General features: G+C 46.0%; 1 protein-coding gene across 2 annotated transcripts in view; it reads right to left on the bottom strand.

The window, feature by feature from the left end:
* PLPP1 (phospholipid phosphatase 1) overlaps positions 1 to 9,528 on the bottom strand; it is a 74,962-nt gene extending 65,434 nt beyond the window's left edge. For both annotated transcript variants that reach the window (XM_054178579.1, XM_054178578.1), the window contains exon 1: positions 9,287 to 9,528. In XM_054178579.1, the coding sequence (XP_054034554.1) occupies positions 9,287 to 9,344 (58 nt within the window). In that variant the 5' untranslated portion in view covers positions 9,345 to 9,528. The remainder of the gene's footprint in view (positions 1 to 9,286) is intronic.
* Between the last annotated feature and the right edge of the window lie 3,711 nt (positions 9,529 to 13,239).

Genomic DNA, 13,239 nt, shown 5'->3' on the forward strand with positions numbered 1-13,239 from the left:
AGAACAAAGCAAGACCAGCTTCTTGTACTGGTTGTTTCAAATCCTGTAACTCAGTGTGATAACAGTTTGGTAAGTGCAGACAGTCAGTTTCAGCATTATCCTTCTGTGTTGCATTCTGCAAAATAAGCTTATTTGGGGGTCTGGTTTTGGCTTCTGTATGAACAAGCCATTTTGATTATAAAAGCTGGACCTAACTGTGCTAGAAGGATTTGTGTACCAGGCAATCTGGCAAAAGTGTTTCAAAAGACACACACTGCAGTTTATCAATACACAGGTTTTAGTTCTGTGCCTCTGATAACAGTCTTATAACTCAGAAAAGAAAATTCCTCCCAGAAAGTGGGTCAAGTCTGTCGCAGCTGATAAACAAGGAGGTGAGCAAAAGATCTTTAATACAAGCAGCATAAGCAGTTTTTAAACCACAGGGCTACACCACTCTGGCTGGAAAAATTGCTTGTGAGTCTACTCACAGGTGGGACTGAGAAGTCTATTTCTGCAGCTGAAATGACTAGTACTGCCTGAGGCAGTGGTGACTGTGCTGTTCCAACGAGAGTGTAAGAACGCATCTTCAGGAAATCTTCCTTCTTCAGGAAAGCTTTATATAGTTTTAAATCATCATAAAACTAAATTAAAACTAGTCATTTGCTAGTCATCCACTACCTGAATTTCTAGCTTTGGTGGGTTTTTCAGTAGTCTTCATTCAGTCAACTGTTTCACCAGATTATACCCCAGGAAGGAGCAGCTTCCTTTGCAGAAGAGAAGAAAAGGCAGCACCACCAATCGCCTCAGCAGATACAGCAACAATCAAGTCCATAGCAATGAATCTGACTTATTTTAGAGCCACACAGTATCTTGGTCATCTATCTTACCCATAAAGTTCTATGTAATTGTTTGATACTCTTTTTTAACTTCCCACCATCCAAAGTGAGTTTATTTTAATTCTCCTGGACCAGTTCTGGGAAGAGCTTTATCAGTTGTCAGGGATAAATCCAAGCCACATGGAAAGTCACAAAGATCAGGTTCTCTCACCAACAGGTACCTTCCAGAATTGGGCCCTCTTTGTGATCCTTCTTACATGGCTCCAACACAGTTAGATTGTCACAGATGTAACAGCTATTACCCTGTTATCAGCATCTGGTCACTGCATCTACATAAAACTACGCAGTGTAAGGTAACCAGTAGTCAAGCCTTTACTTCTCCCATCAGGACTGTGACAGTGCCACTTTCAAACAGAGCTGCTTTTGGCCAGTGTCAGTTCATACTACCCAGCTCTTTAAAACCAGGCCAGAGTACTAAATCCACTCAGCACATGCTCAACAAGCATGCAAGTCGCTGTAAAGATGGGGAAAGACCTCTCCAGCTATGAAAGACAAGCTGGTTTATTATTTAGTCGTAGTGTGGTACTTCATTTTCCACAGAAAACATGTCAGAAGTCCCTTCCCTCCTATTGCATTGGGCAAAGGTCACCATCTTCATACAAGCGTGCTGCAAAAGCCCTTATGTCTGTTTAAAGTTCAAACGTCACCAAGACTCATGCAGCTCATAAAAAACCACACTGCTGACAAACATCTGTTCTTGTGCTTAGAGGGAAGAGTAAAGTCATGGGATTTGGCTCTTGGGAAGGGACCTGAAGGTTAATTTATATTTACCAACCCCTACAAAAATCAGCTGTGAGAGCTCATCTTTTTGAGGCAGTGGTTAGCCAGAGTACAACAGGCATTTTAACTCCCGGCAGAGCAAAAACCCAGTTTGTGACTTTGAGTAGTGTTCATTAACTAGACAAGTTCTAACCTGAAGCTATTCTGTAGGTTTCCTAGCAAGATGGTCTCTGGGCAGAGCATCATTCTTCATGTGGTTGGAAAACAAAAAAAATTACTGTTGCCAAGAACAGTAACCAGGGGCAATGTCACAACAAGGGACAGTATTGACTCTCTCATGTTTGAGAAAGCACAGTAGGAGAGGGAAGATTTTCCCTGTTTCAGGTGACAGCCATGTTTCCAATGACCTGAGAGTCAACTTAATGAATTATTCTACAGGTAGCTAGAGGCTGTCTTAAGATCACCAGACCTTGTGCTTATGGGCGATTTTAACCTGCCTGATATCTGCTGGGAACTCAACACAGTCTAGAAGGTTCTTAGAGTGTATGGAGGATAGCTTCTTAGCCCAGGTGCTGGGTGAGCCTACCAGGGGTAAGGCTTTGCTTGACCTCCTTTTTGCCAATAGAGAAGGGCTGGTGGGAGATGTGGTGGTTGGAGGCTGCCTGGGGTCCAGTGACCATGAGATAATTGAGTTTTCAATATGCAGTCAAGCTAAGAGGGGCAGCAACAAAACCTCCACTCTGGACTTCTGGAGGGTAGAATTCAGGTTACTCAAGGAACTAACTCAGAGGGTACCTTGGGGAACAGCCCTTAAAAACAAAGGGGTCCAGGAGAGCTGGACCTACTTCAAGAAAGAACTCTTGAAGGCTCAGGAACAGGCTGTGCCAGTGTGCCGGAAGATGAGCCACAGGGGCAGATGGCCAGCCTGGATGGGTGACGAACTTCTGGGTGAATTAAGGGGAAAAAAGAGGGTGTATCATCTTTGGAAGGAAGGAGAGGTAACCCCTGGTATGTTTAAGGATGTTGCTAGGTCATGTAGGAAAAAAATTAGAGAGGCAAAAGCCCACTTAGAGCTTAGACTGGCCTCTGCTGTGAAGGACAACAAAAAAATCCTTCTATAAATATATTGATAGCAATAGGAGGGGCAAGGACAACCTCCACTCCTTGGTGGACATGGAGGGGAACATAGTAACAAAAGATGAGGAAAAGGCAGAAGTACTTAACACCTTCTTTACCTCAAATTTTAATAGCAGGACAGGTTGTCTTCCAGACAACTGCCCTCCTGAGCTGACAGATGGAGTCAGGGAGCAGTATAGCTCCCCTGTGATCCAGGAGGAAGTAGTTAAGAGACCTTCTTAGCTGCTTGGATCCCCACAAGTCCATGGGACCAGATGGGATCCATCCTAGGGTGCTGAGAGAGCTGGCAGGCGAGCTGGCCAAGCCACTTTCCATTTTTCAACAGTCCTGGCTCACTGGAGAGGTCCCACAGGACTGGAAGCTGGCCAATGTGATGCCCATCCACAAGAGCAGCTGATTGGATGAGCCAAGGATTTACAGACCTGTCATCCTGACCTCAGCACCAGGCAAGATGATGGAGCAGGTCATCTTTGGGGCAATCACTGTGCACTTGCAGGATGGCCAAGGGATCAGGCCTGCCTCACCAACCTGATCTCCTTCTATGATCAGGTAACCCAGCTGGTGGATGTGGGGAAGGCTGTGGATGTAGTCTACCTAGACTTCAGCAAGGCCTATGATACTGTCCCCCCACAGTAAACTCCTGGCCAAGTGGGCAGCTCGTGGCTTGGACAGCAGCACTCTGGGCTGAGTTAGGAACTGGCTGGAGGGCCGAGCCCAGAAAATGGTGGTGAATGGTGCCACATCCAGCTGGCAGCCAGTCACTAGTGGTGTGCCCCAGGGATCAGTGCTGGGCCCCATGCTCTTTAATATCTTTATCGATGACCTGGATGAGGGCATTGAGTCCATCATCAGTAAGTTTGCAGATGACATCAAGCTGGGGGCAGGTGTTGATCTGTTAGAGGGTGGAAGTGCTCTGCAGAGGGACCTTGACAGGCTGGGCAGATGGGCAGAGTCCAATGGCATGAGATACAACACATCCAAGTGCCGGGTGCTGCACTTTGGCCACAACAACCCCATGCAGTGCTACAGGCTGGGGTCAGAGTGGCTGGGAGCAGCCAAGCAGAAAGGGACCTGGGGGTACTGGTTGACAGGAGGCTGAATGTGAGCCAGCAGTGTGCCCAGGCGGCCAAGCACACCAATGGCATCCTGGCCTGTATTAGAAATAGTTTGGCCAGCAGGAGCAGGGAAGTCATTGTGCCCCTGTACTCTGCATTGGTTAGGCCACACTTTGAGTCCTGTGTCCAGTTCTGGGCTCCTCAGTTTAGGAAATATGTTGACTTGCTGGAATGTGTCCAGAGAAGGGCAACAAAACTGGTGAGGGGCTTGGAGCACAGCCCTATGAGGAGAGGATGAGGGAGCTGGGGTTGCTTAGCCTGGAGAAGAGGAGGCTCAGGGGAGACCTTCTTGCTCTCTACAACTACCTGAAGGGAGGTTGTAGCCAGGTGGGGGTTGGTCTCTTCTCCCAGGCAACCACCAACAGAACAAGAGGACACAGTCTCAAGCTGTGCCAGGAGAGATTTAGGCTGGATGCTACGAAGAAGTTCTTCATAGAAAGAGTGGTGTGCCATTGGCCTGGGCTGCCCAGGGAGGTGGTGGAGTCACCATCACTGGAGGTGTTTAGGAAGAGACTGGATGGCATACTTGGTGCCATGGTTTAGTTGATTAGATAATGTTGGATGATAGGTTGGACTCGATCTCAAAGGTCTCTTCCAACCTTGTTAATTCAATTCTATTCTGTTTAATGAGTGGTACCTTTTGGTACCTAGTGAACAGTATCATTTGAAGACAAGCTGTTCTTTCACACAACCTTGTTACAGCTGAACAAGGTATTCATGCACTAGAAAAATACTAAGCATCCACATAATATGGAAAAATAGGATGGTGACACATATCAATGAGTCACAACTAATAGAGGAGGAGGTTTTATTTGAACTAGAGTAATGAGGATGTGATCACTCACACAGGAGGCTTTCCTTGACTGAACAGCAATACCTTCAGCATCAGAGATGGCTGCCTTCAGTGAAGACAAGAGCAAATGCTTCCAAAAGAAAGAACAGGAGCTAAAGCAAATAATAGTGCAGGGTGTGCAGAGTGGCCTGGCTATCTCATTATCCCAGGTTACATACTGCAGAAGCAAACTCACCTGTCCTATACACAAGCACCTGCTATTTAGTGTACTGTCTATATCACAAAACATTCCAGCAGTCATTAAACAGTAAGCTTAGTATGCAAGCATTTATCATTTCAGGGCTTAGGTCACTGGGTTTAGAAATCAAGACCAGAACTCCTCTTTCCCAAAAGTGTATTCACGACAAAAAAAGGTAAGACTGCCACAGTGCCACCTTCCCACCATGGTTCTAGCCACCTACCAGTCTCCTTTTTTTGCACAGGGGGCCTCAACAGCTAAATACCAGACAGACTCACTGCTAGAGACTGGCTTGGCAGCAGGGAAGTTTTCAGCTGCCTTCTTATTCAGGACAGGGTAGGACACAGAGAGAAAAAAAGTTAACAGCCCTACATATAGGCCAAACAATTGGAGAAGTTTACAAGTATTTACTATTTTATTGCAGAGAAGAGGATCGGAACAGTGAAGGCCAAATTCCCTAAGTATGGTATTTTTTTTCCTGACCCTAGGTTGTAAATATATATTATTGCATTAATTCTGCAATTACTTATTGACACTAAAGCTTGTCACTGATTGTATAATCAGACAAGAGACTTAATAAGCACAGTTTGGTTGTATTGCATCCTTGAACCTAGGCATAAACAGACCTGATGTGAGCCGTCCTAGAATCTAGTGTCATAGAGAATGTTTTCCTTATTGCTCTAGCCACCTCTGCAGCACTTATTTTAATCTGACTTGATCTTTGCAAGAGTTAGGTCTAAAGGTAAATGCATTTAGTAGTTCTTCCACTGATTACAGTAATACTTCCATGGGTTTCTCAACTTTGTTCCTTAAGTATTGTTTATGTCAAACAATAGACCTGCAAGAGCAGCTTATATAGTATCATAGTATCAGTCAGGGTTGGAAGGGACCGTAAGGATCATCCAGTTCCAACCCCACTGCCATGGGCAGGGACACCATGTACAGAGTCTAATGAAGACAGTCACAGGCTAACTAACTGTTAGAATAAATTGGAGATTTTTTTGCATGACAAATGTTATAAGCCATAACAACCAAGTCTCAGGATCACTGAAGAGAGTTTTACTACTGTGTAAAAACATCATTCTACTTACACATCTGTGTTATGCTATATAAAATATCCCTCCATCAAAAAAACAAGGAGGGACAAAGCAATAAAACTATGCAGAAGGAAATCCTGCAGTGCAGACCACTCATGCTTGGCAGTGACAGAAGTGAATACTGTCTACTGGACGGCACAGAGTAAGGGAGCTGTTTCCTGCAGCACTGCAGAGCTGCTGATGGACATGCAGCACAGATACACACCCAGCACTGCAGATCTGCACGCTCACAGAATGCAGATCAAGTCTCACCACACTAAGAACCAATATTGCAGAGATCTGCCACCTTTTTTTTTTTTAGTTACAGAATATGAAACCAGTTCAATACTGAAAGTTCTTTCCTTCTAAAAGGAAAGAATTAACATGACAAAGAGCTTTCATTTTCTCAGGGCACCAAAGACTGCTTTGCCTGAATCCTCTCTCCCACCCTGGGTAGAAAGATGGATCAGGGAGGGAGTTTTCTTAAGGCAAATAAAGAGCAAACTCAGATTCAAATTTCAGGCAAATAAACTGATCTAATTGTGTAATGCACTGAAGAAGGAGAGATGTTATACTCTCTTGTGCCACCTGCTCTTTCTTTACCTCTTCCTTAGTCTCTTACCTATAGCTCCATCTTGGACACTTTTCAGACCTTCCAATAAACACATTTAAGTCACCAAAAATCACAGTAAAGCTCTTTTTCCCTTCTCTCCCTTTTGGAAAACTTCTGCTGGGACAGTTGAACCTGCACAAAGAATAGTTTGACTAAAACAGCGATTAAGTTACAGACATACTCAGCAAGTCATCTGCTTCCATTGTGGTGAGCTTATAGGTAAACCAGTTCACTGTAATCTGAAGTGACATCCTCAGGTTTTTTTCTGTCCAAGACTACTGAGACAAGCAAATTATTTTTTCTTGTCTTCACTTACTATAGGGAAGGTATAGGCAGAAGAAGAGCAGAAAAAGGTGAGAATAAGAGTTACCTTGGGATTGTGAACATGGTACTAATCGCCCTTTTTGTGGCAGAATGGGCCACACCACCAAGCTAGCTGAAGCTGGTCTAGATAGCTGCAAACTTTCAGTATGACACCATTAAGTAAATTTTCTCCTGAAGATTCCATGGTCTCTTCAGTGGAGATACTAAGTACCATGTTATCAATACCTTCAGTTACCTCAGTCATTTCAGCAGATACCAAAGTGAACAAGAATGGAAGGACAATGAAAAAGTAAGAGTTACAATAAAAGTACAGAGTCATCAGGAACTCTTCTTACAGTAAAAAAATAAAAACAGATCCAGACTCATATGCTTAAGACCTATGTTATTCTGTCCCAGTTGCACAGGAGCCACAAAGACAAGAGAATCTGGTCTCCTGCCCTATAGCTTTGCCATTCTTACACTGACATACTTTGTCTCACACAGAGTTTCACTGAAACTTCTAACTCAATGTCCCTCAAATTGCAGGTGTCAAGGGACTTCGTGTTACACACTGCTTGCATTTTCTCCCCTACTAGCTGGGAATAACCAAGCCCAAGAGAAAATGAAGTCTGTCAACCCTACAACTCACTGAGGCATCAAATTAGGGCATCTGTGATCCCAGTGCTACACAGTGGCTGGGGAAGGTGTGTAAGGTGATATTAGACTGCAAGGGAAGTTCAAGAATTTACCTCCCAGGTAGTAATCTGGGGCAGAAGCTGAGGAAACCCTTATTCTTCGAGCTGAGCTACGTAGCTCTTGTGTTACATGCCTCCTGCAGTCATAATCTTAATATTTTGTATTCCTTGAGCACTCAAGATTATTTAGGATATGCACATATATTTCAAACAGACAATAGTATATGCATAGTGCAAATCTTGCCAAATTATAATGACAGTATCAGGACAGACAAGACTGTTTTACTGGCCGTAAAGATACAATGGAATTTTAAACCCTGCTACAGCATAACTTCAGAACTTCTGATCTGAATAAAGATTGCTCCTACTTATCATACAGATCTATTATCATTCTCCAAAAGTTCAGTCTCATACCACACTTATTCAGAGCAATGCATCATTCACCGTATTTTTTTTCCCTTTAATGCCATTTAGAGGTACCACTGCTACTGGAAGCACTCAGGAAGACAAAATGTGGCTCATTATTTTCATACCGATTCTAGATACATCTTCAGTCAAGAAGGACTTCATGAGCCAGACCTCTTCGACTAAACATGACAAAAAGGCGCTTAATTACTAATGTAATTAAGTAGCAAACATTTGATTAAGAAGTAAACCCCACAAACTTCCTAAAACTAGCCAAGAAGTGCACCTTTAGATAGAGAAGGCCATCCAGGGTCTCCATACCTGTAAGTCCTAAGGAGCCACAGCTCTTCACAGAGTAAAATTTCCCCTTCGCAGTTTAATAGCGAACATCATTACTTACACATTGCCATTACAAAACAAAAGAGAGAAAACTAATGCAAACTGACTGGTCACTACGTAGTTTCAACAGAGGGAGAGGTTGAAACAGCAGAAAGAAACATTAGGAAAGTGCCATTATTTGGACTAGCCACAACAATCACTTGCAGCATTGTGGCAGTGCGCGGGGGCTTTCATGGTCTAGCACATGGCCGTCAGCGCACCGAGACACCACTCCTGCCATACACGAGTCCCCCACTGCTGCACAGACATGAGGACGCCAAATCATGTCCTAATAAATACCTCGTTTCACTTTCTGCCTCAAAATAGAGCATTAGTTTAGCCTCACCAAGGCCACATACAACTCGGATCTTAAACCGAATCTCTACTGCACAGCCTACGCTGGACACCTGGATGACGTGTGTTTCCTTTGCAGGACAGCTTTCTGAGCTACCAAGCGCAGCACACACATCCCAGGCTGCAAACACCTGCCTTCCCCACACAAGCTTTTGCTACAACCCGTATATAGCAGACAGAAAAGGAAGAGTAAGGACATAAGAAGTTCCACATGCCAGAGGCAGCAGCTCCCTCCCACCAGGACACTTCTTTTCCAAGACCGAGGCCCCGGCGGGCGGAAAAACGGCAGTGACCAGATTCCTCCGGGAGAGAAGAGGGAGAGCGCGGGGCCGCCGCCTCCTCCCCGGGGCGGCGGCGAAGGGAAGGAGAAGGCGAGAGAGGGGTAGGAGGGGGGCGAAGGAGCAGCAGTGGAAGCGGCAGACAAGCACAGCCAAGGCGCAGACTGGCAGAGGATCCGCTCCGGGGTGGCGCCTGGTGCGGCGGGGAAGGGGGGAGGTGAGCATGCAATTAGCCCGGTGTCGTGCAGGAGGGGAGCGGACCGCAGGGACGGCTTCCCTCGCCCTTTCTGCCTCCCACCAACGTACCCAGTACCACGCAAATCACATCCAGCGCCACAAACGGCAGCCGCGTCCTGTCAAACATGCCGGCAGCGCCGGGCGCCCGACGTCAGGCGCGGCGGCGCCTCCTCCTCGCGCGGCGCGGTGACAGCCTCGGCCCAAGGGGCGGGAGCGGAGAAGTCAGGGAGGGGCTGAACCACGGCCAGGAACTGCGCTCCGAGCCAATGGCGCCCGCCCCCTGTGCTCCCAACACCACAGTCGCCGTCTCCCGCAATGCGCCACTACCAGGGCTGGGGCACCCGCCGCGGTTTTAAGCCGGGGAGTAAGGGAGGGGACGGGAGGGGAGGGAACGGGAGGAGGAGGAAAAGGAGAAGGAGGAGGAGGAGGAGAAGGGGGGGGGGGGAAGCGGAGGGCGGCAGGGCGGACTGGCAGCGGAGGCTTCACCCGCCCCTAACCAACGGCGCGACGTCCCACCCCGTGGCCGCGCCTCGGCGGCAGGCTTGGGCTGGCCAATCGCGCCGTGGCCCGCCCCCAGGGAGGCCCGTCACCCGCCCCACCCTGCAGCGCCGTCTGCACCGCCAGAGGAGACGCCCTTTTTACGGAGGCTGGGGTCGGTTCTTTGCATGCGCAGCGGCTCGGGCCACGCCGGACCCTCACCCTGCCCCGCCCCGCGCAGCGCGGCGCTCGGCGGCGTCCCCCAACGCCAGCGGCGTGGTGGGGCTGTTGCAAGGCAGCGGCCCTTCAAAGGGCGTTTTACCTCCGCCGGTCTAGCCCTGTCCTGAGGTCACTCGCTCTCCCGCCCGCCCCAATTCCTCGTAAGGATTGCCGGGCGAGAAGACAGGCGAGAGGGGTGTCAGTGGCGTCCGACCGCAGCCGGAGAACTTCAGCCACCTTGGCGACCTGGCTTCCCAGCTACAGGGCTGGGGAGGGGGTCCTCGGCTGCAAACACGGGGGCTGTTGTTTGTTTTTTATAAGTAAAAAGCTCTTTCCACCTCTGGAAGAGTTTTGGGAAATGGCGAAAGCTCTGAGAAGTTGAGTTTCAGCCCAAGACAAAACAGTGTTTTTCCTTGTTAAAAGCTTTTATTGGAAAGAAAACAACGGCCAACACGAAGAAAATATTTTCTGCATAACCACATTGTAATTCCAACAGCACTTACCGCAAACCAGACAACTTTATTCACTTAGTGGTGCTAGTGCTGTTGGGCACAAATTTATCACTCAGGTTACTAAGCATATCTGTGTTTTATCATAGGTAATAACAGGTGGGATGAGCAGCACTTCCTTCACTTAAGGATCAGGCATAAAACTCCGCTATGATTTCTCATATATTCCACCCTCTAATTCTGTTAAAAAAGCTTCACTTTGTATTGTACCTTAATGTATGAGTAACGGGATTGGCAGATCAATAACGAAAAAGGTTATTGAAGTGGAAATGCCTTGCTGTATCTTAACCATGCTGCCTCAAAAGGTACATGTAGCAATTTCATACAGAATACATAAACAACTCCTGTGTAGCAGCCTATGTGGGAGCTCCTGATTTCATCTCGATGAAGAATCCTAGCTGCAAATCAAAATGGGCACTTCTGTAGGTTAAAACTACCCTGGACTTCTGTAAGTAGTGTAATTTATGGAGCACATTTTCCTTTATCAGCATTTGAGATGGTGTCGTGCAGGCAGAAACTCCAGTGTTGCCTTAAAATGTAGGAAGTAATAGAACAAATTAGAACACAGCCTGGCAAGGAAGAAAATTGGGGTTATCTTTGTAAGAACTGCTGCTGGAAAAAAAGGACTGTGATGTGCTGTGCTCAAAATATACAGGGAGAGAGGGAGGTGGGTGTGGAATTGTTCAGAGGATCTCGGTTCATCTGTAAATAAGATCCCCAACACTGCAAGATGGTTTAAAAAAAGAAATAAAGTAATGCAAACATTCCATGCACAACTGCTGTAATTGCTTTCTTCGCTCCAAAAGCACCGCGTTAATCCTGTGGGCTAAGCAGCAAACAACTCTCCTGGTCCACGCCCCTATGTAAGTAAATTAGAGACCAAAGAGAGTGTGCTAATTTAAATTGATCTCTTCCCAGAAGAATGTAAGCAAGATAGTTAGTACCCTTAAAAATACCTGGAAATTGGGCTGCAGCAGCACGGCCATTGATGGCTAAATTAATCACACTTTATTGTCCTGGCAGTTTTTACATCAGTGCTCACCCTTGAGACATAGCTTGCCTGAGGGCATCTTCTCTGCAATCTTCTGCCAGAGCTCAGGAAAGAAAGCAGTCACCCAGTTCCTCTCCAAACTTTCCATTGCACAAGGGATATGAGCCTTGCTGTTGCAACCTTAATCCCACCACGAGGCTTGCTGTGCCTTGGAACCCCCCTGCTGAGCGCAGTTTGAGGGATCAGGTTAGCACTGCACTGGTCTAGGCTCTCAAGAAGTCTTTTCTAGGCCACAAAATATGGACAAGTATTAACCGTGGAATCATGCCAAGCAAACAAGTTCAGGCTCATACATTACTAACTGTACTTTACTCCAGGGCTGTGTCAGTACAAGTACTGCATCTTCAAATATGTTCTTATTTCACACACAAAAAAAAAAGGTATTTTGGGGTAAAACTGAAGAGGGGGAAAACCCCAGCATGCATAAGCACCTTTAACAAATAATATAGTATCTGCAGCAACAGTGCCCAGCAGAGCAGAAATGGCAAACTGATGCTGCTTGGACAGAGACATCTGGAGCAGTGTGTTCCAGAGAGGATGGGGGATGTTCGGTTAATAAATGCAAAGAGAAATCACGTTCAGCAGCAGCTGGAGATTTGGGAGTTTTAAGTATATGAGAGCTTCTAAATTCCATTTTCTTCTGATACTCTGAGAATTTTGTAATTTATTCTGACTTTGTGACATTTTTGCTATCTAGGTTTTGCTTGGTGTATGTTCCTGGCAGCCAGGCAGAGGATTTCCACCACCATAGTGACTCAATCGTGTCAAGTCAGATCGACTCATATGTTTGTCAGGGTCTATGCTAAAGAACAGTTTTGAACTGGAGTCCAAGTAAAATGAGAGCAACAGACAGAGATCATAAGTTATACTTCATCACTTCAATAAATTTTACTTTTTAATAGTCTGATATTACTCTCGAGAACTCTCTCTTCTCTTTTCCCCTCTTTCCTTTTTTCATTCCTTCCTTCCTCTCCCTTTCTTTCTTTTTATTTCTTTCTCCTTTTCTCTCTTTTCCTCTCTCTTTTTTGAGAGCAGTGAGCAGCAGAGCACATCACGACCAAGTTAAAGCCCCAATCACGTCTTTGTTTTCTTCTAGATCTTCTATAAGTCGTTATCTTCAGTGTTTTGTCCATCTTTCTTAAAAGTTTTGTTTGCACTAGGACTAAACTCTCAGGAAGTTTATCATCAGTCTGTAGTGGTGCTTGCATGGTAATTAATTGGTATTGACCCAACAGGACACTAAATTTCAATTTACATTCAAATAGACCAGCAGCTTTAGTAAATGATGGGACTTTCCCAGGCTTGTTTCCCGCAGCTTGATCTAGGGTGGGAGTCAATAGCCCTGAATGAGCCGTTACCACTCAAGAGTTGGGATGAGAGGGTCACAGTGGATAGTTCTGGGAAGCCATCCTCTGAGTGCTCAGGGGAGAGATCTCCAGGCCAAGCAGAGAGCCCGGGCTGCTATTATGAAAGACATCGAGAGCAATCTGTCAAATATTGTGTGACACATTCCTGATTGATGGAAATCCCACATCAAAATGGGTAAGTAGCAGAGAAAGCTCAACGGAAGGCAAAAAGTGCTTTTAGACGTTGTATACAACAGCTTCAATGCAAGAGAAACAGAAAGGGATTTTTCATCCTGGAAAGGGAATAATGGGAGAAGAAACAGCTTCATGAAGTAATTTCTGTAAAATCATGAAGTGTTGGAGAAGGTTAAGTCTGCAACAAGTATTCACTGCTTTGTATCAGATAAGAACTAGAGAGAG

The sequence above is a fragment of the Dryobates pubescens genome, chromosome Z (assembly GCF_014839835.1).
Source record: "Dryobates pubescens isolate bDryPub1 chromosome Z, bDryPub1.pri, whole genome shotgun sequence".
NCBI classification, from domain to species: Eukaryota; Metazoa; Chordata; class Aves; order Piciformes; family Picidae; genus Dryobates; species Dryobates pubescens.